Below are 27,861 nucleotides of genomic sequence, written 5' to 3'. Positions count from 1 at the left end.
ACTGAGAGAAGTCCTTGGAAAACGTGTCTGAGTCTTCCCTGAAGACCTGCTTAGTGGCTGCTGAAGAGTGAAAGGGGGACAGGTTTGCTGAGACAAATCCCACTAAAGCTCTTACCGTATGGAAAGAAAGTTCTAAATACAGAGAGGCATAAAAGCTGGAAGAAATCCCTCCAAGCTTTTGGGATTGTAAGGAGTCTTCCTTAACTGAGTGTACTACGGAGGTCCCATAAAATCCAAGGTACTCTGATGTGAAGAAGTCTGGAGGTATAAATAACTAGAGAGAAGAGAGAATTATATGGTGACCCAAAAGCTGATAGCCAGTCTGTACAGCAACTGAGATTTCTTGATTCTCACCAGGGCTCAGATCCCAAGCTGTTCTGAAGAAAGTTATGATCCTGCCCTCAAAATATTTGAGGCCAGTTGGTAATTGAAGCTAGGTAAAGACACAAAATTGGCCAAGCTCAGCTTGTCTACAGATAAATTTGAGTCAGTTGTCTGATTGAAGAAATAGTGTGCCTTATTCTGGGGATAGATATTTACTTCGGTTCTTTAATACAATGCTCAGCATACAATAAAATATTACAAGAAATATGAAGAAGGAATAAAAGGTGACCCTTGGTCAAGAAAAGAGACAATGATTAGATGCAGACAGAAGTGTTTCAGTTGTTGAAATTATCAGATGGAACATTAAAGTAGCTATGATAAATATGTTACAGAATGTATTGTCAAAGTCGGGCAACATGAGTAAAATGAGAACAATTTTATCAGAGAAATGGAAATTATAATAAAAAAGGAAATCCTAGAGATAGACAATATCTGAAAAAATTTAAAAATTAGACGGGCTTCATTATAGAAACAACAAAGTGAATCAGTAAATTTGAAGACAAAGTAAATTATTCAAACTGAAAAAGAGACGAAAACTCCAGATTCAAAATAAAGCCATAAAAAAAGAACAAGCTCAGTTCATCTATACATTAATTTGACTTAATTCTGATCCAGACTATATAGGATAATATTAGATGATCTAATACATGTATAATTGTATTTCTTTAGTAACGGTGACAGAGAATGGGGCAACAAAGTATTTGAAGAAATAATTGCCAAGAATGACCCAAAATTGATGAATGACATCCATCCACAGATTCAGTAAGCCCTGTCACCCCACGAGCAGAATAAATGCAAAAATGTTGGGGCACCTGAGAGGTTCAGTCAGTTAAGTGTCCAACGTCGACTCAGGTCATGATCTCAGGGTTCATGGATTCATGCTCTGCATCGGGCTCTATGCTGGCAGCTCGGAGCCTGGAGCCTGCTTTGGATTCTGTGTCTCCCTCTCTGTCTGCCCTCCCTGACTCATTCTCTCTCTCTCTCTCTCTCTCTCTCTCTCTCTCTCTCTCTCTCTCAAAAAATAAACATTTAAAAAAATTGCTTTAGGGGCGCCTGGGTGGCTCAGTCAGTTGAGTGTCCGACTTGCCTCAGGTCATGAACTCGCGGATAGTGAGTTAAAGCCCTGCATCGGGTTCTGTGCTAACAGCTCAGAGCCTGGAGCCTGCTTCAGATCCTGTGTTTTCTTCTCTGTCTGTTGCTCCCCCGCTTGCTCTCGCTCTCTCGATCTCTCTCAAAAATAAATAAAGATTAAAAAAAATTTTTTTAATCATTTTAAAAGAATGAATACATGGGGCACCTGGGTGGCGCTGTCGGTTAAGTGGCCGACTTCGGCTCAGGTCACGATCTCGCGGTCCTTGAGTTCGAGCCCCGCGTCGGGCTCTGGGCTGATGGCTCAGAGCCTGGAGCCTGTTTCCGATTCTGTGTCTCCCTCTCTCTCTGCCCCTCCCCCGTTCATGCTCTGTCTCTCTCTGTCCCAAAAATAAATAAACGTTGAAAAAAAAAATAAAAAAAAAAAAGAATGGATACAAAAATGTCATACCTACACACCATAGTTAAACAGCTGAAAATCAAAAATAAAGATAAAATCTTAAAAGTAGTTGAAGGAGGAAGGGGGCGAGGGTGGGGAGATTGTGCTGGAGAAAGCACATTCCATACAGGAAAACAATTACAAAAATGATATCTGACTTCTCATCAGAAATAGAGGCCAGAAGGCAATGCAGTACACAAGTATCTATGACTCCACTTTTATGAAATCCAAGAAGAAATAAAACTTACCTATGTTGATAAAAATTAGCAGGTAGTTGCTTCTGAAGTGGAGAATTGACTAGAAGGGAACATGAGAGGATTTTCTGTGGTAATAGAAGCTTTCTTTAGCTGATTTTGGGCTGTGGTTACATGGTGTATAGAATTGTCAAAATTCATCAAACTCATCAGTGCAAATTTAACTTATACTTAAAAAAATAAACTCTATGAACATAAATATCTTTACACAAAAACATTAGTGATTATGTGATTACAGACAGGCCTATTTCAGATACAGAGGAAACCATTCATGTCTTAAATTCCCGTAATAATCAAAGCAAGGTGAAGATAGAAAAAGTATGATTTTATGAAAAGTACACCTAAAAGCCGGAACTAATTCTTAGCATAATGGTACCTTTATTGACATGAATACCTTTATTCACATATATATAAATATAATATATGCACACACTGAGTATATTTAATTTGATGTTCTACAAAAATAAGCTAAAGATCATGATTCAATTAACATTAAAATAACTAACATAGCTCCTCTGCATCATTTCAAATTCTGTGAAAGGTTAACTCTGTCATGCTTTAATTAAAAAAAAAACTTAAATTAGAAATTTTTAGTTATTGACCATGTATATTAGCAGGCTGAGCATTTCCTACTTAGTGAAAATAAGCAGGCAAAATAACCCGATCCAAGATAATGAAAAATATTGCTGTAAACGATTGTTTAAGCAGGTTTAAAACTGATTCGTTTTGTAAAGGACCAACTATTCTGGAGTCAAGCTCTCAGGATGGTTAGTACTTGGGAATAATGGAAAGAATCAGAGATTTTAATGTTGGAACAAAGATAAATTAGGACAAGGATGCCTTAAACTATTTGATGCAGTAGAGATAAAGGGAGGAAACGAATATTTATTGAATGCCTACTATGTTTCAGCCACTTTCCTGGGCACTTTTTCTGTTAAGTCACTTAATTATCTCAATAACCCTATGACTTGGAAGAGAAGGCTAGGCTCAGATAATTAGTAGCTTGTTGAAGTTCACGTAGTAAATACCTGTGCCTTTGTAGCTATTGTATTCTATATTGCCCAAAGGATTAGAATACATGAGAATTTAGAGGAAATACATTTCCCCCCAACAGAAGTCGTAATTATCCAATAATCAGTGTTGTCTAACCAAAACACAGGCTGCCTTAAGAAGTAAAGAGCACTCTGTCATTAGTGGTATGCAAGCAGTGCCCAGATCATCTCTTATGGCCTCTGGGAATACAATTCTATTACTGGGTAGGAAACTGGAAAGATACCCTCTAAGGCTCTGTCATGTCTGTAACTTCAAAAAGCATTCTAGTAGATTAATGGATTTTAAGCTACCACTAACAATGAAGTAAAGAAACGGAAAATAAAGAAGCCAACCTTCAGACCTCTAGTATCTTTAGCATGATCACTACAATCTTAATTTGTGTATCAGAAAACATGGTTCAGCACAGCTGTTAGGAAAGGTACCCTGGAAAACCGTGACTGTTTGTTGCTATTTTTGATGCACAAGAGAGATTCTTAATGAAGTTTGTTGTTTTTAATATTATATTATCTTAAACTTGAGGAATTTACTGAAAGGAGGTAGGTGACTGTATTCCTATAATGATTAAACATTTATTTAATGAAAATAACATTTTAAGCTGTATTGACAGTGATGTAAAAGTTCACCAGAATAGCAATGTGCAGGAATAATGCGTAAAGCATTGATTGGGAGGTGATGATGTTTTTTGTTCATTGTATGATGTGGCAGTGAGAGAGATGACCCAGGGCGTGTAAAAATCTCGTGTTATCATGTAAATATTTTTCTTCCTAATTTTGCCCTGGTTTAATTACAGCAGAAAATTATATTTTATAATGACCTTTAATGAAAATAAATTAAAAATTCTACCTTAATACCTTTTTAAGAAAATCCATAATTTTTCATTTTGAAAATGGTACCTACCTTAGACAGTTTCAGCTTTCACAAGCTCATCTTCATAAAATATTTGATAAATTTTGACCCACTGCACACAATATAAGAAGTGACCAGTGCACTTATCATTGAAATATAATCACAGATTTACATAGAGCCGTTTAGTTCTAACACATTTTGAAGGGTAAAATATTGCCTTACAGTAAGTTCTTAATGTATCCTGGAGGTTTTTCTTTTGTTTTGTCTTCTGTTAAAACATGCAAACCAACAAACTAATTTACTGTGCCCCAAGACACTCAGGTGAATTGAAAACTCAAAGTCTAATTCTGCTCTCTTTTCCTTTTGTTTCCCTTTAGCCTACAATATAGCAAAGAGGAAAATGAGGCCAGATTCAGTTTTCCAAAACACTATGGAAGAGAATTGACTTTTGCTTTGACACCTTTCTTTCTGTTGCCATACGTCTTCACACTGCTTGCTTCTGATAATGCCACAGCTATTAAAGCAAGCCGATGTGTAGTTTCTATACCACATTTTTTCTAGCTAGTTGTGAAAATAAAGACTAATAACAAACCATCACTCATCTGTGTGTGTTTTGTCACTGAGGTAGCTGTTTACATTCACCATTTTATAGTGATGCATAATTAATACTTCTAACTGATAGCTAATAACTAATTATGAAATTCAAACTCCAAAACATTGATACGAAAGCTGTAAAATCCTGATGGAAATTTCCGTACTGAAGATGTTCATAAAAGTGCTTGCCTGTATTTTCTGTTGCAGTTCCTTTTTGAAAGAATCTAATATAACCCCTCCAGGAATTATGTGTCCGTTTCAACTTCAGAAGGAAGCAAACCAGGCGTGACAGTAGAAAACACAAAAAGGTTTTATAGATGAACCTATTTAATATTGTTATTTAGTATTTGCCTCATGTCCAAGTATCTTCAAAAGGAGTTATTACAATATATTTTTGTTCTGTTTTATATTTAAGAGGTTGGTGTGTTTTCAAATTAAAATTATCCCACAAGTAAGAGTGAGGCATTAATACTAATGAGAATATTAGTTTATATTCATTGTAAGATGAGAAATAGAAAGGAAGAGATGCTACATTGTTAAAACCACCGATGAAAAATCACACAAAAATCTGTTCTGCTTTGTGAGAATTACTTTTAGGAGTAGATTGTGTTCGACTTTTTCTTATGGAGTTCCAGGTATGATAAAAACATATTAATCCTATTACCTCTCATCCTTACAGATACTCATTTCAAGGAACTTCCAACCCTTCTCCACTGTGCAGCAAAATTTGGTTTAAAGAACTTAGCTATCCATTTGCTTCAATGTTCAGGAGCAACCTGGGCATCTAAGGTGAAAAATTTGGAGGGTTCAGATCCAGCACATATCGCTGAAAGGCATGGTCACAAAGAACTCAAGAAAATCTTTGAAGACTTCTCAGTAAGTTTTTTTTTCCATTTTATCTCTAGGACGCTTTTTATAAAATAAGTGTGTTTGCACGCGTGTGTGTGTGTGTGTGTGTGTGCGTGCGTGTGCCTGTATGCACATTGCTCTTTCGGGAATGATGCTGCTTCTCAGCTAGTTTGTAGTGTCTTTTGGTCCTGAAAAAGCATTTCGCAAGATAGGTCAGCTTGTTTTAGCATCGCCATAAACCAGCTCTGACTCCACCCTCCCTCCCCTAAAAAGCTTTTAAAAAGCTTGTCTTTCTGGTTTCTATACAGCCTGTTCCATATTGGAGGGGAGATGGTGAGAAGGAAATGAAACCCTATTACATTTATTCTTTCATTCAGGAGTCTAAGTAAGACACTGTTAGGCATATGAAATTAGATGAATAATTGATAGGTTAAAAGAATACATTTTTAAAATCATTCAAAAAGTCTATTTAATAAAAAGTTAATTCATGTTACTTAAATGTGTTTCTCACATGGGCTTCCTTTTCTCACGCTGTTAAGTCCCTCATCCTAATTATGTAGGTTAAAGTCTCAAATTTCAGAAGCATATTAGTCTAGATTTTAGCAAGAATACAACCAAGGGACGATTTTGAAGGAGGGGATACTACCTTAATACATAGAACACATATTGTGTTTTCATGATCAGCTTTAGAAGAGCAATTATTTTCTCTTGTAACAAGAGAAATGTTATGTACATTTTGCTTGGGAAAGTGAATTATGCTTCTGATGGCTCTTTGGAAAACATAAGACAATAATTGTCTGGCGAATATGACAAAATTTGTCTTTTGACTCTCATAAAATAAATAATTTTATTGCCAGTGAACAGTTAATAAATAACATTGAAATACAATGAGTAGCTTCTGGTCATTTTACCATTCATTCTGATTATTAGGTTAAGTCAATGTAATACTGGACTTCCATAAACTAATCATATTTGTGGATTCCAGAGAGTCAAATGACAACCAATCTAACTTTTTCCCCACTTTTAAGAAATAACAAAGTAGTTACCAGAATAGCATGGATATCATTCACAATGAATTACAGTAGGATATCTTTTGCTTTTATTTAAAATAAATACAGAAACAAAAATAAATAAATACATAAATAGGGTTTTGTAACAAAAATTTTAAAAGTACTTATTATTATTCTATGTCCTTCAAATCGTGAATAAGAATTATTTTTATTCCTGAAAAGATTTTAGATAGTGATTCTCACATATCTGATGAGTACATTCACTTTAGTAATTATCCACTCTATATAGCCATTGACCAATGGTATGGTATCTGTCTCAGGTAAGCTAATGAATCAATTCAGCTTTGCGTAATTGCCTACAGTACTGTTGTGCAGCACATCTTGGTTGCCTGTCTCAATTCTCTACAACCTTATTCTCAAATTTTTAACCACTGGTGGACTTAAGTTAAAATTTTCCTGTGGAAGGGGCGCGTGGGTGGCTTAGTCAGTTAAGCATCCGACTCTTGATTTCAGCTCAGGTCATGATCTCACAGTCATGAGATTGAGTCCCACATAAGGCTCTGTGCTGGGCGTGAAGCCTGCTTAAGATACTCACCCTCTCTACCCCTCCCCTGCTCATGCTCGTGCATGCACTCACTCTCTCTCTCTCTCTCTCTAAAAAAGAAGAAAAGAAAAGAAAAGAAAAGAAAAGAAAAGAAAAGAAAAGAAAAGAAAAGAAAAGAAAAGAAAAGAAAAGAAAAGAAAAGAAAAGAAAAGAAAAGAAAAGAAAAGAAAAAGAAAAAGGAAAGCCTGTGGAAGTCTTTAGCATCCAGGGTTACTTTCTAACATAAGCTCTGATTTTTTTTTTTTCAAAGTCAGGCTTCCACTTCTCATTCTCCAGTGAAGACTCACCTTTTAATAGATGCAGCCTCATGCAAACTGCATGTGCCCCATAAATAACATGATACTAGATAATAATAGCAGTAGATAGGAATGTTAAGTTCATAGGTAGGATGTGATGGATATGGGAAATAATTTTCTTTTTCTCTCACATCCCATGGACATTTGATCTCTGCTCTTGCAGTAATAGCACTGATTCAAGTTGATGGCATTATGGTTTTATTATCCATAATAGGACTGAAAACATGAAAGAAGTATAGGTGTTAATTAGATAACATTCTCAAAACATGAGAGGTACTCATTTGTAATGAAGAGATTCTGTTCATAGATTAGTATGGATAACATAGCTAATAATCACTGCCTGTAGGTGACTCTTCACTCTTTTATAATGGCTGCATTCTAATTTTGCAGTTATACTTGATAATTATGCTATGAAACTTATTATTTTTTTTTAATTTTTTTTTCAACGTTTTTATTTATTTATGGGACAGACAGAGACAGAGCATGAACGGGGGAGGGGCAGAGAGAGAGGGAGACACAGAATCGGAAACAGGCTCCAGGCTCTGAGCCATCAGCCCAGAGCCCGACGCGGGGCTCGGACTCACAGACCGCGAGATTGTGACCTGGCTGAAGTCGGACGCTTAACCGACTGCGCCACCCAGGCACCCCTGAAACTTATTAAATGATGTTATATATTTTGTTTCTTCGTGAGCTATTACATTTTGTCAGAATGTCCATAGTGGACATTGCCATTATAAACAGGTTAGATCAGTTACTTTGTGAGTGTTCTGATGTCAGTAAGGAAGTGACTATAACTGTTGCAAGGGACAGCAGTTTTATAAAGGTATATTATGGTTATGGATAATTAGGTACAATAATTTTTCAAGCTACCAAAGACCTTTTTGCAAATGTGTGGTAAAGAAAATGGGAATATATCTGTTAGGCTGTGACACACGTGAAAAAGTGTGTTTCCTGTTGATTTACTTTTCTGACTATTCTTCTAATCATCAATTTTATTTAAAATAAATCCAAATATTTTATCTCCTTAATGAAAGCCAGAGAAACACATGTTGAAATTTTATATTCAAATTATGGTAACTAAGTCTCTCAAGAGTATATCTGAATCTGATAGAGAAAAAAATATACAATCTCATTAGGCTGCTACAGTACTTTATTGTTTCATTAATAATATTTACATAGCTTTAATGTTATAATCACACTGATAAATCTAGATTGTCACATACATGTTCAAACTTTCCTTTAAAAAAAAAACACTTTCCATTAACTATTGTTTCAGAATGGTTGAAAGAAGTTGATATTCTTTCAGGTTTGAGGTTTACAATCCAATGAACCATACTTCTGTGCAGAAGAAATACATTTTTTTTTTTTAATTTTATTTATTTATTTTATTTTATTTTTTTTTTTTTTTTAATATATGAAATTTATTGTCAAATTGGTTTCCATACAACACCCAGTGCTCATCCCAAAACGTGCCCTCCTCAGTACCCATCACCCACCCTCTCCTCCCTCCCACCCCCCATCAACCCTCAGTTTGCTCTCAGTTCTCAACAGTCTCTTATGCTTTGGCTCTCTCCCACTCTCACCTCTTTTTTTTTTTTTTTTTTTGTTCCCCTCCCCCATGGGTTTTTCTTAAGTTTCTCAGGATCCACATAAGAGTGAAACCATATGGTATCTGTCTTTCTCTGTATGGCTTATTTCACTTAGCATCACACTCTCCAGTTCCATCCACGTTGCCACAAAAGGCCATATTTCATTTTTTCTCATTGCCACGTAGTACTCCATTGTGTATATAAACCACAATTTCTTTTTTTTTTTTTTTTTTAAATTTTTTTTTTCAACGTTTATTTATTTTTGAGACAGAGAGAGACAGAGCATGAACGGGGGAGGGGCAGAGAGAGAGGGAGACACAGAATCGGAAACAGGCTCCAGGCTCTGAGCCATCAGCCCAGAGCCCGACGCGGGGCTCGAACTCACGGACCACGAGATCGTGACCTGGCTGAAGTCGGACGCTTAACCGACTGCGCCACCCAGGCGCCCCAAAACCACAATTTCTTTATCCATTCATCAGTTGATGGACATTTAGGCTCTTTCCATAATTTGGCTATTGTTGAGAGTGCTGCTATGAACATTGGGGTACAAGTGCCCTTATGCATCAGTACTTCTGTGTCCCTTGGATAAATTCCTAGCAGTGCTATTGCTGGGTCATAGGGTAGGTCTATTTTTAATTTTCTGAGGAACCTCCACACTGCTTTCCAGAGCGGCTGCACCAATTTGCATTCCCACCAACAGTGCAAGAGGGTTCCTGTTTCTCCACATCCTCTCCAGCATCTATAGTCTCCTGATTTGTTCATTTTGGCCACTCTGACTGGTGTGAGGTGATACCTGAGTGTGGTTTTGATTTGTATTTCCCTGATAAGGAGCGACGCTGAACATCTTTTCATGTGCCTGTTGGCCATCCGGATGTCTTCTTTAGAGAAGTGTCTATTCATGTTTTCTGCCCATTTCTTCACTGGGTTATTTGCTTTTCGGGTGTGGAGTTTGGTGAGCTCTTTATAGATTTTGGATACTAGCCCTTTGTCCGATATGTCATTTGCAAATATCTTTTCCCATTCCGTTGGTTGCCTTTTAGTTTTGTTGGTTGTTTCCTTTGCTGTGCAGAAGCTTTTTATCTTCATAAGGTCCCAGGAATTCACTTTTGCTTTTAATTCCCTTGCCTTTGGGGATGTGTCGAGTAAGAGATTGCTACGGCTGAGGTCAGAGAGGTCTTTTCCTGCTTTCTCCTCTAAGGTTTTGATGGTTTCCTGTCTCACATTCAGGTCCTTTATCCATTTTGAGTTTATTTTTGTGAATGGTGTGAGAAAGTGGTCTAGTTTCAACCTTCTGCATGTTGCTGTCCAGTTCTCCCAGCACCATTTGTTAAAGAGACTGTCTTTTTTCCATTGGATGTTCTTTCCTGCTTTGTCAAAGATGAGTTGGCCATACGTTTGTGGGTCTAGTTCTGGGGTTTCTATTCTATTCCATTGGTCTATGTGTCTGTTTTTGTGCCAGAAATACATATTTTTAATTTCAAACATATTTTGCCCCCAACTAACTGACTGATACGTTCAATTCTTCCTCGTCGCCCATCAGTGAAACACTGTTAATTTTAGGATTTCACAGAGAATTACAACATGATATGTTTGAATAAAATGGGTAGAAGGAAAAAGCCAATTGTGATTTTTTAAAACACAGAGAAGAAAAAGAACCATTGGCAAGCATTCACAAACAAAATGCCCTCCATATCTTAATGTAAACTATTTGAAGAATAAGAGAAAAGAAAAAAAAGGAGAAGAAGGCTCAAATAACATCTCTTAATTTCTTCATGAAATTTTTACTTTGAGAAGTTAATAATTTATACACAATCTATAAGTGGAATTTATTGTGAACAGATAGCTTTCATGTTTTGAGAATGTTATCTAATTAATACCTATACTTTTTTTTATGTTTTCAGTACTATTATAGATAATAATACTATATATTTCTAAAATCCATAAGGTCTTTCAAATAAACTACTCTATTTTCAGTTTCTGACAACGTCTCCTCAGAAAATTACTATGAAAGGTGGATGGACCAAGAGGATAAGGGTTGGTGCTTAAATCTACAATTGAGTGAGCTACGATTTACTTAATAAAGTTCTAGAGGAGATCCCAGACTATTTCAAATAAGAAATAGCAATATTGACAATTCAGTCCTCTGAAATGTTATCTTTTAAATTAAAAATACCTGAAAAATTGAAAATAAGCTGAAACTTTGGCCACAGATAAAGACATAGTCTCTGAGTCAATATAAAGTATGCAGCAAAAATTAGAATTTCTTTTAAGCACGTACTTCCTTATATTATCTTGAATATGTCACCCCACCCATCTCCATCAGTTTAAAACACTTAACAAAATGATGACATCATTATGTAAATGGACAGGGAGATATATCCTCCTCTATTGGCTGGCATGGAATTGGAGAACATATGTTTATTTCTCTTAGGAACAGCATTCAGACTGATTATCTTTTTTCTTCCACCACAGTGTTCACTTATGTAGTTTTATGTATATGTTAATAAGATCTTAATCATAAATCATTTCATTAAAATTTAGGAATTACAAAATCAGCTTTCCATGCACTTTCTCTAGCTGGCAATTTCAGACAGACTCTTCACTGGGAATCTTTCTATTGTTTTCATCTGTGATGAGATTCCTATAACATCTTGCTCTCATTGACTTAATCTAACACTGCTGTTTGCCTCTGTGGACAGTGGGCTTGTGTGTGTGTGTGTGTGTGTGTGTGTGTGTGTGTGTGTGTGTGAGGGGGAGGGGGCTGTTGCCCTCTAGTGTCTGGCTGACCGACAATGACCCTGAACTTTTTCAAATGGTCCAGGGTTTGGAATGAAGGTACAGAAAGGTAGAAGTTAAACCACTTTGAGAATCCCTGTATTAAGCAATGATGGACTGACTGCTGTGGAGAACCTATCACTCAGAAGTTAGACTTTATGTTTAGGCCAGTGAACATCACTCTTCTTGACTATCTCCCTCAGTCTTAGTATTGCTCACTTGGTGCTTTATATACTATTTGTTCTCTGGTAGAGTGTTCATTTAATTTAGTATATATTAGTGTATACTTATTCTGTCTAAGTAGCTGCACACCCTGCTTTGCCAATGTAGTTCTTCTTTCTTACAAGTCTAGAAGCTGATAATGGGTAATGGGCTCCCTTCCCCTCCCACTGTTATGGGCACTGGAGGTGCTCAGCATCTATTTACTCAATGATGGGGTAGAAGGTAAGTGTCAACTTTAAGGGCTTGTTTGATCTCACTTAACCAGTAATATCCTTAACTAGGTCCCATGATGTAAATAAAATAATTGGTCAGATTCTCTCTCCATTCAGGATTTTTTTTAAGTTTAGTTTTAGAGAATTCTAAATTATCCCAACTGCTATCTTCAGTATATATTTTTAATAGGCCAGCCTACAGTACATTTTAGAATTCTGGCCTTTGTTCAGTATTGATGTTCTGTTAGAACTAAAGAACCTGGAACAAGTCACATAACTGCACTCAACTGCATGCATTACAAATTCATTTCTCTGTTATGCTTTTGGAGCTACTTAGCAACCTCTTTCTAAAATCCCATTAAATGCACCATAGTGGCTATTACAGAGTTTTACCCTTTTGCAAGTCCACAAACCCAGTTTTAATACCCTAACTCTGCAGCTCTAAACATCCTGTTAAACTCCCTGAACTCCCCTCACTTGTTTGCCAAATTTTCCATTTTTCTCTACACTTCGGGCCTCAGGATTCAGCCAGCTCTGGATTTGAATTCTAACTTCATCAAATACCAAGTTTGCATCCTTGGACAATCTCTTTGCTTTCTCTCAGCTTCAGTTTCTTTATCTGCAAACGGAAAATTCCTTACAGGGTGTTTTTAGGACTTAATGAAATAAATGTGAAAGTATTAAATATATAGTAGATCCACAATAAATGATATTTTATTCACCCATTTCCTTCGATTTATTGTTGTTTATATCAACTTTAGTTCCCCGCATCAATCATACCCTCTCTTTCTTTTGCATCTTTAATCTCTCCCATTATATTGACTCTTCCCTGAACAAACATGTTCAAATATAGATATGCACACATGTGTGCATGCACACACAGGTACACACTCCCAAAAGCTCTGCTTTCTCTTCAGTCTGTTTTTCAGTATCAGAGTTAACTGAAATAAATATCTCTTAACTTCACTCTGAAGCTCTTTTGTCAAATGCCGTGAATAATCTATCATGGATCTGATCCGTTGGATTCCTCGTACGTGTCCTTTGGCTCAGGCCTTCGCATGGGTTTCCATGACCATGCCATCTTTCTAAATGTCCACTGACTCCTTCTGAGTTTCTTCTCTTACCCCAACAGCTAACGTTCTTCCTACACAAGCTTTTCCTGTGTCTAATAACTCAGTCGTTGTCTTTAACCTGGGTCTTTCTCCTGACTTAAGACTCCAGTTCAATTTTGCAAGCATCGTTATCTTTGATGTATTTACTTCAGACACTGGCAGTCTCCAGAATCCTAACAAGGGTCACACCGATACTTACGGTGGCTAATAGAGAAGAATTGCCAAGACTCATATTTTCCCAATGAAATTTCAATTCGTTTGCTTTTGTGGAATTTCATCCTGAAAGCATAATGTCATTGTGTTTATTTCATGAGGTCTACTCTCTAAAGCTATGGTGTCAATACTGATTGCTCTAATTAACATGTGTGATGAAGTTTACACTCACTGAAATTGCATTTCCTTTTGACCAGCAGGCATGTAAGTGACATCTCTAGACTAGTCTCTTCTATACAAGCTAATTGGTTTTAAAGAAGCCAGAGAAAAACAAAAGGACTCAAGTTTAGAAGGTTTCTGAGAAATTAGAAGATAAATGATTATAAACACACAGGGTTGCAAGGGACTTTAAAGACCATTTAGCCACCATCAGTAGGCTTTGAATTTCAGTCATTCTTGATGCTTGATGATAAAAAAGGTGTTTGATGTAATTCAATGTAGGCAGAATATATACTTCTCTACTGGTGTTGTGGTGTGGCTTCTTTCTACATTATATAAAGCCTTCTCCAAGGTCAGATTACATATGAGAAAAGTGCATAACTACATGTATTTTTTAAAAAGAATATTCATCAAATATCATAGCTCTGAGCCAAGCAATATGATTTCTTCATTTCTCCTTATGTAGCAACACCTTCCTTGTGATATATGTGGATGTGAGAAATTAAAGATTATGTCTGACTTATTTTGCCTCCAAAAATATAACGTAAAAGGAAAATAGATGGTACCAGTTGAAGGCTAAATTCTTGGGTTTGTTTTAAATAAAGTAATCAACTTTCACTTGAGCCAGGAAATCAATAGCCTCTTTGATTTTAGTTTGGCAAGTCAGTTCACTGATTGATTCAACAAATATTTATTGAGTACCTATTAGGTGTCAGGTATTGTTCTAAACACTGGGAATCCAAAACAGACCAAAACTCCTGTAATCATGAAATTTAAACTTTAATGGGAAAAAAGACCATAAACAAATAAATAATTAGAACATATAATGTGTCAGATGGACATTAGTGTTTAAGAACGAGAAGAAATAGGAAGGACCACCTTGTTTTGGGTGGTATGTGGGGGGAGTTTGGGACAGCGATTTTGAAATGAGTAGTTGGAGAAGTCCTCACTGAAAAGGTAGCCTTTTGGTGACCACTTGAAACCTATGGAAGTCATGCAGATATCTGGAGGGGAAATGTTCCAATAAGAGAAAACCAGGACAGCAAATGCCAAGACCCAGAGATGCATTTGCCTGGCATGTCCATAAAAGAACAAGTTGGCAAATGTTACTGAAGCAGAGTAAACAAGATAGAGAATAGTCATTGGCTCAGAAAGGTAACAAAGGCCAGTATCTGTAGAGTGGTATAAGCAATGGTGAGGAGAATGAATTTTGGAGAATGAAAACCATTAAGGAGTTCTGAAGAGAGGTATGGCATGTTCTGATTTAACTGTCTGGCTGCTGCTTTGACAACAGACTCTACAGGGCAAGAGCAGGAGGGATAAGCACGGATTAGAGACCATCCCAGGAATACAGAGGATACTTGACAAAATGAGAGCAGTTTAGACTAGGGTAACAGTAGCAGAGACTGTCAAAAGTGGTCAGATATGAAATATTCTAGCACTTTACAGGACAGTCAACAGGTTTACTGATTATTTGGCAACAATATAGAAAAGAAGTTGGTAGTTACTGATGTCTCCAAGGATTTTGGTAGGAGGAATGAATTGCTTGCTATGTACCGAGATGAAGATTGTGTGAAGTGCTGGGGAAGATCCGCAGTGTGGTTTTGGATGTGTTAAAATTTAAATACCTATTAGATATTGCAAAGTTTAGAAGTTGAGGTGATAGGGGTACCAGCAGAAAACAATGAGCACTAGCCCTTGAGGTAGAAAGAGATACCAGGAAGTCTAGTGACACTGAAGCCAAAGGGGGAAAGAAAATTTCACAGAGGGGGTAGAGTAGTCAACTGTGAAATGCTACTGACAGGTTAATTGAGATAAGGACAGAGAATCAACCTTTGGGTTTAGCACTGTGGCCATCAAGAGCAGTTTGTGGGGTGTCTTCTGAGGGAGGGAGATGCGGTCAGAGGTATGGGAGAGGTTACAAACCCTTGACATGACTACAGAGAGTCAAGCAAGGAAAGAAAGAGTGAAACTGGGGGATCATGAGTATATAGCAGTTCTTCAGGGTGTTTTACTGTGAAGGTAAGCAGAGAAGAGGTATTGTAGCTTGTAGGTCAACAGACATATTTGTTTTTCATTTTTGTAAAGACTGAAGAAATTACATGCTTGGAAGTTAATGGGAATGACCAAGAGAGAGAGAAAAATTAATGGTTCTGAAAAGGTGAGAAAGCACTGCCCAAATCTCTTAAAAAGGACAAGAAAGATGATGATATGAATGATATGTGTGTATGTACATTTATGTATGTATATGTATCTATTTCTCCTTAAAATTAATCATAATAAAAAGTCTTTCCAAGAATTGAAAAGATGGAACAGCGATTCACTAGGAGACGAGAGATTAAGATAAAATTTTCTAATGACACATGAGCTCTGTGATACTTTGGGAATGGTTCTAGTGAATATTTTGCTCTTAGTTTGTCCCAAATATGTCTTATTAGCTGTGTGTGGAAACAAGTGTGAAGCATATTCTATATCAGACACACATTCCGTGACTAGTGGTTCGGAATCTCTGGCAGAAATCTTCCAGGGGAGGAGACACACATGCAGCCTCCAGCTGGGATGGGTGTCTTGGAGAGAAAGTGAGCTGCCAGGGGTAAAAATTAGAGTGTTTTCATCTGTCAGACATTAATGTCCACTCACATTGACAAATCTTAAACCCAAATCCTCAATTTGAGCCTGTGGCTGAGACTTCAGCCTAAACAGGCACATTTCTCCCTTTATTAGTGTTTAATTTGCTTTTCTCAGTACTGCCGAGTCCACTTATTCAAATCTGGCTCTCGCTAAAATATCAGTAAGCCAATTAATCCATTTTCTTAATGAGAACTCTCTATTACAAGAATGGGTTACTGCATAGATTTATATTGAATCAATCGATCTTGCATTTGGTGGGGAGAATGCCAGTTATCCGAGCAATCTGGTTCATTACCGCACTATTGGACCGCATTGCTGAACACGCCTGCAGCTTGATTACAACTGCACTATGGGAGTGGGGAAGGCTTGGAGTTGATTATTGTTATGTATTGGGTTGGGCTAGAGACTTTATCCACATTTCCCTGTTCCATGTTCTCCACTACTCTCTGAGGGACGGCTGCTTATTTTACATTTTCGGATATGGAGGCTCATAAATTGGAGAGGTGGTGAAATTTGGAGCCAGAGTCCTCATCAGATGGTTTCCAAAAGAGATGACTAGCCATAAAAATAATAAGAACCTACTAACTTTAGGGTATCACTACATGAATTCTATAATGATTGGAATCATTCTTCTCAATTTTAGCCTGGACTATAAAAGTGGAAGAGAAAGGGGATGGGCACAAAGGGAGCCATAAGTGATCTAGATTTTAATAATAAGTACTCACTGAGTGAACCAGTTCGTCACCTCCAATCTCCTTATGTGCTCTTTCCTTGGCATTCCAAAAATTATGTCTATATAATGCTTCCAAATAGAATGTCTACCTCATCATCATATTATTACCATTATAATCATTTCCCCCTATTTATTGAGCACTCATTCTGCACCTGATATAACAGGATTGTTAGAGGAGGGAAGGAGAACAGAGAAAACCCTGTACTTTTATTTTTCTCTGAAATCTACTTTGTTGAATGTCAGAATATTGTAAGGTTCAAATTATGTATACAAAAGGCCTTTGGAATTATACTGCTTATCATTCTTTTTAAACTTCACCACGACCATATTTTTTAAAATATTTTTTTAATGTTTATTTATTTTTGAGAGAGAAAGAGTACAAGTTGGGGAGGGGCATAGAAAGAGAGGGAGACACAGAACCTGAAACAGGCTCCAGGCTCTGAACTGTCAGTACAGAACCTGACATGGGGCTTGAACCCACGAACCATGAAATCATGACCTGACCCGAAGTCAGATGCTTAACCGACTGAGCACCCAGGCACCCCCACCATGACCATATTTTAATATTTCAATCGGTTTGTGCTATTTTAACACTGAGTATTTTATTTTAAAAATTACATATATGACACATGAAATGTCCAATTATGAGTTTTTTTCTTTCCTGTTTTTGGATATCACTCCTGAATTTAGCAAATAATATTCATCAAACTTTCTGTTAAACAGGTTATACTGTAACATTTCCTCAAACAGGGAATTAATGTTTGTTATGTTTTATTTTAGTCTGTTCTCTACTTATTAAGTCAATAGAGGTTTTCAGTTCCAAGAAAAACTTGAGTGGCCATAATTTGAATAGTAGAGATTGGCATTTAGCAACTTTAAGCTAATGTTGGTAGGCCTTCCTGGTGCTTATATTCTAGTTGGTTTGAAGAGATAGTAAATGAATAAACAAGGTAATTTCAGAACGTGATAAATACCATGAACATTTTTAATTAAAAAATAAAATTCAATTGAAATCTAGTTATAAAAAATGGAAATTTGTCACATGGTGCTTAGTATCATATATTATAAATATAGACTTCCACTTAATATTAGATTTCATGGTGTTTTCATCACATAATCAGTGTTGATACAATTAACATATTAATAAATTCAAGCCTAGAATCTATTTCCTTTATCACACTATAAATTTGATGACAGTACATCTTATTAATGTATGTGGATATGTGTTTAACATCTGTCCCACAGAACTGTAAATTCCACAGAAGTATACACTTATTCACCACTGTATCTGCCATACACATCATGGTGGCTATCTCAGTAGATGCTGTCTTTCACACACACACACGTATACATATATGTGTAGTATATGTATTTACAACGTGAAAAAGAATTAGTTCTATAAATGCTAGGCATGAACGCTATGTTGCATATTACTATATTTGCAATAATAAAGCCAGACAAGTCACTCCTCCATGAGCTCACATTTAAATGGAGGGATAGACAGTAAAGTGTTCTTTATTATCTGTCCTTCACATTCTGCCATAATTTTACCCCCATATGCCATCTCCAATAAGCAGTTAAGTACTTTGGAAAAAGAACATGTCAGTGTAAGAATCAAAAAAAAATTAGCAAAAAGTTATACAGAATTTGCTATGTACTGATAGCTCTTTCATTGCTTTATGATAACAGCTATGTTTTATTACTCCTATTTCACAGATAAAGGAATGTAGCATAGAGTGGTTAAGTGACTGCCCAAAGTCACACAGCGACTAAGAGGTAGACTGAGGCTTGAACTCAGGCAGTATAACTCTAGCTTGCATTCTTTAACACTGTACTAGACTATCTCTCAATACTTAGGGAAGGTACACTTAACCTTTTTTTTTAGTGTGTTTTCTAATAGTTTATTCCACTATAAATCTGACAGATCTTCATAAAGTTATTGTAGTACATCACACAGGATTCAATTCAAATGGAAATCTGGGTCCAAATTCAGTTTCACCTGTGTTCTATGCAGACGGACTAAAGCACCTTCAAAAATATAGAAAAAGAAAAGACCAAATCTAGTTTTAGTAGGTCAAATTAAAAGAGCTAATGACTTTGCTGTTTTTCTGAACTACTCTATCACTATAGTTTTATTAATTCTCAAGAGTATTGTGATGGCTACTTTTATGTCAACCTACCTGGACAGTGGGTTTTGCCTAGATATTTGATCAAAAGTCAAGTGGGTGTGTCTGCAGGGGTGTTTTGGGGTGAGATTAACATTTGAATTGACAGACTGAGTAAAGCATATTGCTCTTTTTAATGAGTGTGGACCTCACCCAATCCGTTGAAGGCCTGAACAGAACAAAAACACTGAATCCGCTTTGGACTGGGACTTTGGCTTTTTCGTGCCTTTGAACTCAGACTGAAACAGAAGTTCTTTCTGGGTCTTAAGCCTGCTGGCCTTTGCACTGGAGCTACACCATCAGCTCTTTTCCAACTTGCTGACAAGTCCTGCAGATCTTGGGGCTTTCCAGCTGTAACTGTGTGAGCCAGTTCCTTATAATAATGTGTTTTATATATATATATATATTATATATATATATATATATATATATATATATATATATATATGCACTAGAGTCCCATAATGTGTGTAATATATATGTGTGTATATATATATATATATATATACACACATATATATATATATACACATATATATATATACATACATAACACACACACACACACACACACACACACACACACACACACACATACATCATGTTGGTTCTGTTTCTCTGGAAAACCCTAATACAAGTATTCATTTTATTTTAAATTTCTTTCTATGATTTTTTTTTTCTCAATCACTCAATGGTACAAATCAAGATGAGAAATACTTTGAGTGCTAGATTAATCCTGTCATGTTGCTGTTTGCTGTTGGGGCTGTGACCACGTGTTGAGTTCTTCTCATGAGGGGAGAGGGAGCTGGAGTATGAGAAAGGAAGCGAGAGCCAGGCAGAGCCCCAGAAGGCAGAAAGGAAGGAGCAGACAAATGGGCCACAGACAAGCAATAAAAATCCATAACAATTCAGGAATAGCTTACTAAAATTGTTCTAGGAAAATATGAGAATTGGTTAAAATGTTTCCTTAAAAGAAAATGCAGTTTGTTTAAGAGCTTTGTAGTGGTTTCTACATAACTCCTAAAAGGTGTGTGGGAAAGTGGGCAACCTATTTTGATACCTGAAGAGTCTTACTGACTGTCAGTAAATGAGTGAAGAATGGGCCTGTCCAAAATGCTAGTAGAACTGCCCTTTAAGAAATACTGGCAAAAGATTTTCAGCTAATCACACTGTAATCTCAGTAAACATGGAATCAACTTTTTTCCATATTCTCTCTGATTTCCTTTGGCAAGTGGATATGTTAAACAGAATTTAAACAGTGGCCATGTTATATATGCTTCTATAACGGTGTGAATTTGTCTGTATAGAGGGTCTCTGACTTATAATGGTTTGACTTACAGTGATTCAACTTAATGCTTTTTCAACTTTACAATGGTGTGAATGTGATATGTATTCCGTAGAAACCATACTTCAAATTTTGAATTTGGATCTTTTCCCAGGCTAGCGATATGTAGTACAATGCTAATGTCAGGGAGCAAGAATTCCTGCCCCCTCCGGGGGTCCTTCTAGCTGGACTAAGAATCCAATTGACGTGAGACAGATTAACTGGAGAAGATCAGACTTAATAGCACACATATGGAGAATCCGCACAGACATGGAAACTCCAAAGATATTCAGGCAAAATGAGGTATATATGTCCTTCTGAACTAAGGAAGAGGGGTTAGCAGTCTGGGATTTCAGAGGAAAGGAATGCACTTCACAGGACAATAAGAAGAGATGTTTGGCAATTAGGTGTTTGCCCTGCCATACAGATGGATCATTCAGATAAAATTTATCTCTGTTAAAAACCCTTATTCTGGGAAAGACACCCAATTTAGCTTCTTCTATATAATCAAGGGAGAAGCAAAAGTTTCTCTCCAGCCCCCAGGGTTTCAGTTGCCTTTGGTTCAAAATAATCCATATGCCAAAGTGGTACATTCTGGGGGGAATGTCCCAAACCCCTTCACCGGGCAGCGATAGGAAACTGCAGCTCCCAGTCAGCCATCTCATCACGAGGGTGAACAGCCAATCCACTTACAACTATTCTGTACCCATGCAACCATTCTGTTTTTCACTTTTAGTACGATATTCAATAAGTTGCATGAGATACTCAGGGCTTTATTATGAAGTCAGCTTCATGTTAGATGACTTTTTCCAATTGTAGACTAATATCAGTGTTCTGAGCATATGCAAGGTAGGCTAGGCTAATCTAGGATGTGTGGTAGGTGTATTAAATACATTTCTGACCTACGATCTTTGCAACTTGTGATGGGTTTATTGGAGCATAATCCCATTTCAAGTCAAGGAAGATCCGTATATGTGTCTTGATAAAAGATAAACTGAGGCATATTAAAAATGTTCGTAGTTTTTTTGAGCAACATTTGTTTGGAATCAGGAAAACTGGAAGTGGTTAGGAGCATTCCACTGACAGGAGCTGGGGGAGAGACCTATATAGAGGAAAGGTGGAAGCCAAGCAAGGAAGTTATTGATTGGCTATAGCCTAAAGTTAGTTGGCTGTTTGTTATTGGTTGTCCATAGGTTTTAATTTTGCATCTTTGAAACATTTGCAGGTGTAGATTTTAGTTTGCCAAAAGTAGGCCACTGTGACATTGGAGCCACCTCAGTCTAATGGCACCCTTGTGTAATTAATTTAACAGTCTGAATGTGTTCATAAAATTTCTCCCAGTTCCACTGACTATGAAGTCAGAATTTGGACTTTTCTAAGGGGACCTTTTTATGGTTTCAGATTAGTTGCTCTATTGTAATTCCATTTTCTTAAGTATTTATAAATTAAATATTTTAGTAAGTTGTAGTATGTCAGAAGGTGGAGGGCTCCCATTTTTCAAGACACAACTGTCACCACCATCATTGCCATAGAGCTCAGCTTGAACAGCTTCTGAAAATAAAACTGAAGATGAAATTATAGCTTCATCTTGATAGCTTGATGATACGTAGTACGTATCATCCCCTAAGTGGCTGTGTCCTACTTTAATCAGGTGTCTTTCCTCTGTGTCAATAACATATTTTGCGTTTCTGAAAGAAGAAACAAGATGAGACCACCCATTCTTCTGGGAACTATATACATGTACTAGAGGAGATAAAACATAGCGTTAAGCCTATCCCTCAAATGTAGATAAGAAGCAAAACAATAGATTTTGTGGATGGGCAAAAATGATAGCCTAAGACTAAATATAAAGCCTTGCGATAAGAGTAATCATTAAAATGTATCTGGTTGGGGCGCCTGGGTGGCGCAGTCGGTTAAGTGTCCGACTTCAGCCAGGTCACGATCTCGCGGTCCGTGAGTTCGAGCCCCGCGTCGGGCTCTGGGCTGATGGCTCGGAGCCTGGAGCCTGTTTCCGATTCTGTGTCTCCCTCTCTCTCTGCCCCTCCCCCGTTCATGCTCTGTCTCTCTCTGTCCCAAAAATAAATAAACGTTGAAAAAAAAAAAAATTTAAAAAAAAAAAAATGTATCTGGTAAAGGTGTTTATATAGGGATGTCTGGTATTATTGTACTCCTTTTCCTGTGATTTTGAAATGGCCTGTGCTATGGAGATACCATAATATCATCTGGAGAATGTACCCTGAAAAATATTCTTCCCTCCACAATTTATGGTGTAAATCAGTTACACCAAAAACTCCGCTCCCCTTCAAATGTAAGCACGAGTTCTAGACATACAAATGTCATGAATCATTGGCAAGTGGCTGTTGCGAAATTTATCATAAATAATGGTCCATGGTGGGACGAGGGCTATAGGAAGGGAGATTATTTGGAGAAACTCATGGAAGCAAGATTAAGAATTTTATTTATGTTGGAGTAACTATAGCATATTCAATGATCAGAAGAGAATCAGGTAAGAAAAAAAAAAAAAGTTAAGCACGTGAGCAGCCACGAGTAGTTTCTTTTTCAGAGAAAACCAGTCATTGGAAGAAAAGCATATTACAGAGGGACAAGGTTTTACATGGTTGGTGCATCAGTATGTTTGGTCCTAATACAAAAGGCTATTGTATCTGTACCCTAATAAAAAAAAAGTGAGTGTTTCCCCCTGCTTTCCCAGCTGTTCTCACTGCTATGTTGCAGTCTCTTCACAAATATATCATCAAATTTAGACCCACATGTATTTTAAAAATAATTTAGCATATATAATGTTACAGTGATGACTGTCAAAAAGAATATTGAGCTAGGTAGCACAATGTAACATGGAGACGGAAACAAATTATTGCAAAAATAAAGCAACATCAAGTACATAGCAATTGAAGGTCAAATCTTTATTGAAAGAGTGACAGCTCTGCCTTCCAAGTTTAGTGGAAAGTGTCCAGGACAGAAAACAATTCTACCCAGACCTCGTAACAGTGCTGAAAGGCTGCCAAATGGATAGTGTCGTGACTGTGGACGCTTTTATAAAGTCTGTGAGACCCTGCCACTCAGCAGTCAGGATTCTCCTATCATTATTGCTGGCTTGTTTACGGTGATTTGAGTCTTCTCATCCATTCCGGTTGGCTGCCAAAAAGCTGGCATCTCATAGTGTGTCTCACTACAGCCGCATAAATATTGTGAACCCCGCTTTAGGGCCTGGGTGCCATCAGCAAGCTCCCAGTGTAAATGTGAAGCCAAGAGCCAAAAGCAAAGGAGTGAGCACAGGGCATAGGATCTCTTATTGCCCAAAGAGGACTGAGCATGTGTTAGCAGTTGCTATCGTGAAGCTTCCAGACTGAATTATAAAATTGCGTCATTAGCAGTTTAAAGTGTATGCTGAGTCTTTTGAAACGGTTTTATGTTCAACAAATGAGACTGTGGCCCTACAGCTTACTTATTTAAAAATGGGTCTTTTGCTATCACTACCCAGTTATAACTAGATGAGTAGACTCAGTTGTGTATGTGATATGCTTATAGGCTGCAATAGGGAGGAATAAAGGGAGAATGATTTAGTGGCTATTATGTTTTTTTTTTTTTAATAGCTGTTTTTGTGAGTGAGGGAGAGACACAGTGTGAGCAGAGGCAAGAGAGGGGCAGAGAGAGAGGGAGAGACACAGAACTCTAAGTGGGCTCCAGGCTCTGTGCTATTAGCACGGAGCCTGACATGGGGCTTGAACTCACGAACTGTGAGATCGTGACCTGAGCTGAAGTCAGACGCTTAACCAATTGAACCACCCAGGCTCCCCAGTGGCTGTTATCTTTGAAGGAAATGAAAATGTTAAGGCCTGTGCCTCCACCACAGGCATCCCAAGTGAATTCTAGAAATCACAGCTACTCCTTTGTTTTATGTTTATGACAAGATTTTTAGATGTTGTTTCTGTCAAAACAAGACAATCAAAGGTTGGTAAGCCTTCCTGATTGGTGTAGCCTCATGGCCATAGCTTATAAATAACTAAAATCAAACCAAACTACAACAAAACCACTAGCTGACCTCCAAACTCTTAGAACCATTCATCAATGAGTTAAAGATTCCATATGTGGCACCATAACAGTCTCTGTTGTGCTGTACTGATATTATAATGTCATGTTCAAACAACATTGCTAGGTAACCTTTTCCAAGTTACATACATATTTGCCAATACTCCTATTCTTCATTGTACTCTAATTTGGGGGGCAGTGTTTGCCTACATTTTTCATAATCAGCACCATGGCTAATTCCCTCTTCTTCGGGGACCTGCTGAAATGTCTTCTCAATGAGGTGTCCTCTGACCTCTGCTTAAATTGCCAACCTCAAACCCCCCTTCACCTGGCATTCCAATTCACCTTTATGTTGCTCAACTTTTTTTTTTTTCCCACAGCACTTACCACTTTCTGAAATACTACATAGCATTATCTGCCGCCACCCTACCTGAGAAAATAAGTATTATGAGGACAGGGATCTCTGTTCTGTTCTCATTGCATTAAAAATCTTTCTAGAGTTGAAGAAAGCAGATTATCTAAATTAACATAGTAAAATTGAACACCCACGCTGCAATTCTAAAAGCAAAGCAATGAAAAACTTATAAGAAAAGTTCTTAAGGAATCAATCAGGAAAACATCTGTGTCAAAAAATTGTCTTGTGGATATAAATTAAAATATAATTTTTGCTATGGACTGTTAATTTTCTGAAAAATACATTTGGTTCATTAGTGGGGCACAGGGACTAATTAGTGGAGTAGAGAGAAATATACCATCAATACCTTAACCTAATGCCCATAATCTACTTTTTTGAGAAGTTATCTATTTTAATTTTTTTTAATTTATTGAGATAAAAAGGGGGAGGAAAAAGATATCTTCCCTGAATTCAACACATTTATTCAATTTATCATTAAATGCCATTGAAAATACTGTACATGCATAATATCATAATTTATAGAACCTGCCATATTTCCCTCAAGTAATTAGTTTAAGGAGGCCCCTAGGAAATGTATGAAACATGGAACAAACCCTGTCACTACAGTCATATTAAAAAGTTTAATCACTAGGAAAAAAAAATGTGGCAACACATGTTACCAGAAATAATTATGAGAATGGTAGATAGCTCTTGGGGAACCTCAGTCCATAACACCCATTTCCTGCCCTGACTGACACTATTCCAAAGCTGATCTGTATGATCTTTGCGTGCATAGTATGAATACATGTTCTCTGTTCATACCCCCATGTTTTTAAAAATTATACACAGTATCTTATAGATAGTCCTCAATATACTTTAAACTGTATTCAATCAAACCCATTTCTCTCTACTTCCAGGAATAGCATAGCCTGAGTTTCTGAATCCCATGTTCCTAAAATCACAAGTGGTAAATATGAAATAGCCACTATGTCTACCTGAGATGTATCCATACCTGAAACATTATGCACTGAAATCTTAATCTTTTGCTGAACTCCCCATTCTTTTAATATTTTTAATTTATCTCATTTTTCTTGGTTTGACAAGAGTAACTTTCCTTCCCAAATGGGTTTTACAAGGGCCTCTGTCCCTACCCAAAATTCCTATACCTGCTGCCTTCTAAATTTTACAATATTCTTTTGTGGGATAAAGCATTATGATTTGGGTTCTGTGACAAGTAAACTTTATAGCAATCTTAAAAGCTACTTCTGACTACCTATTATAAGATAGCCTAAAATGTAATATTAACTTCTTAAATTATTAAATATTAACTTCTTCATTTTTTTGTTAAATGTTGTCGTAATTGCCATTGAATATAACAACAGACAAACTCCAGTGTCTTATGACATAATACAATATGTAGAACATATCACATATTCAACATAGGCTGGCAAGGTTTGGAGAGAGGTATCTGTGCTACACAATAACTCAGAAACTTAGGCTAATGGATAATACACCATCATCACCAGCAGCACCTAGAACATGACTTCTGAAGTCACAATCTCACAAGAACAGAGAGATGGAGGTTTAGAGACCTGGTCTCTTAACTGCTTCTGCTAGAAGTGACTAACATCATTTCCTCTCACAAATCATTGGCCAAAACAGTCACATGGCCCCAACCCAACGATGAGGAATTTTGAGAAATGTAGTGGAATGCATGGATTATTTTTGGTAAGACCTATCTTTGCCACACATGGTTGGCACATCAGCCATAGGCACTAACTTAGAATAGATCAAATTTCAAACCATGTAATTTTAATAAAAATGCATTTTAATGTGTCCAGATGTTCTGAAGGCATAAGAAAAGATAAAATATAATACAATAAGAAAGTAATTTTCAAAAATAGTGCTAAAGTCACAAATTGATCTCCTTTGACAAGTTAGCTTCTCTGACATTACTCATATATCCTCTAAACTTGAGTAAGAGCGAATTCAACTTTTACTTTCCTTACTGAACATTGGATGAATCCATAAACCAAGCTACATAGGGCTCATTCATCTGTTGTCAATTTGCTTCAATTTGTTTCTTTGATGATTGGCCCTAAGAGGTGTGTTCTTTCAGTTTTCCTCCCCTGCACATCATTAGGAAGCATTCATGTATTTCTCTAGATAAATGAATGTAATTAGAATGATTAATGTTCTGTATATTAAATATTGCAATGGTAAGGACTTTGTGCTTTTCCAGGTAGGAAAAAAAAAAGATATATAAAGTTATTTTATTTAGTTTTTTAAAAAAATAAACTTTAGGGACACCTGGATGTTTCAGTTGGTTAAGCATCCAACTTCAGCTCAGGTCATGATCTCACAGTTTGTGGGTTCAAGCCCCACGTCGGGCTCTGTGCTAACAGCTCAGAGCCTGGAGCCTGCTTTGGATTCTGAGTCTCCCCCTCTCTCTCTGCCCCTCCCCTGCTTATGCTCTGTCTCTCTCTGTCTTAAAAATAAATAAAACATTTTAAAAAATTGTTTAAAAATAAACTTTATATTTAAGAATACTTCTAGATGTAAAGGCAAGTGGTGAAGATAGTACAGAGTTCCCCTATACTCCTCCACCAGTTGTATTCTCTATTGTTAACATCCTACATTGTTATAGTATATTTGTCCCAATTAACAAACCAATATTGATATATTACCATTAACTAAAGTACATACTTTATTCAGACTTTCAGATTTCCTTCATTTTTACCTAATTTTCATTTCTGTTCCAGAATCCCATGCAGGATACCATATTGCATTTAGTTGTCACATCTCCTTAGGTTCCTCTTGGGCCATGACGGTTTCTCAAACTTTCCTTGTTTTTGATTACTTCTCTG

At 36.9% G+C, this 27,861-nt stretch overlaps 1 protein-coding gene across 1 annotated transcript in view; it reads left to right on the top strand.

The window, feature by feature from the left end:
• BANK1 (B cell scaffold protein with ankyrin repeats 1) overlaps positions 1 to 27,861 on the top strand; it is a 313,964-nt gene that overhangs the window by 147,131 nt on the left and 138,972 nt on the right. The window contains exon 7 of the mRNA XM_086704503.1: positions 5,339 to 5,535. Coding sequence (XP_086560629.1) covers positions 5,339 to 5,535 — 197 coding nt within the window. The remainder of the gene's footprint in view (positions 1 to 5,338; positions 5,536 to 27,861) is intronic.

Source organism: Puma concolor, chromosome B1 (genome assembly GCF_028749965.1).
Source record: "Puma concolor isolate L17-30 chromosome B1, mPumCon1.1.hap2, whole genome shotgun sequence".
Taxonomy (NCBI): domain Eukaryota; kingdom Metazoa; phylum Chordata; class Mammalia; order Carnivora; family Felidae; genus Puma; species Puma concolor.
Note: the sequence above shows the minus strand (reverse complement) of the source record. Positions and strands in the feature narration are given on the sequence as shown.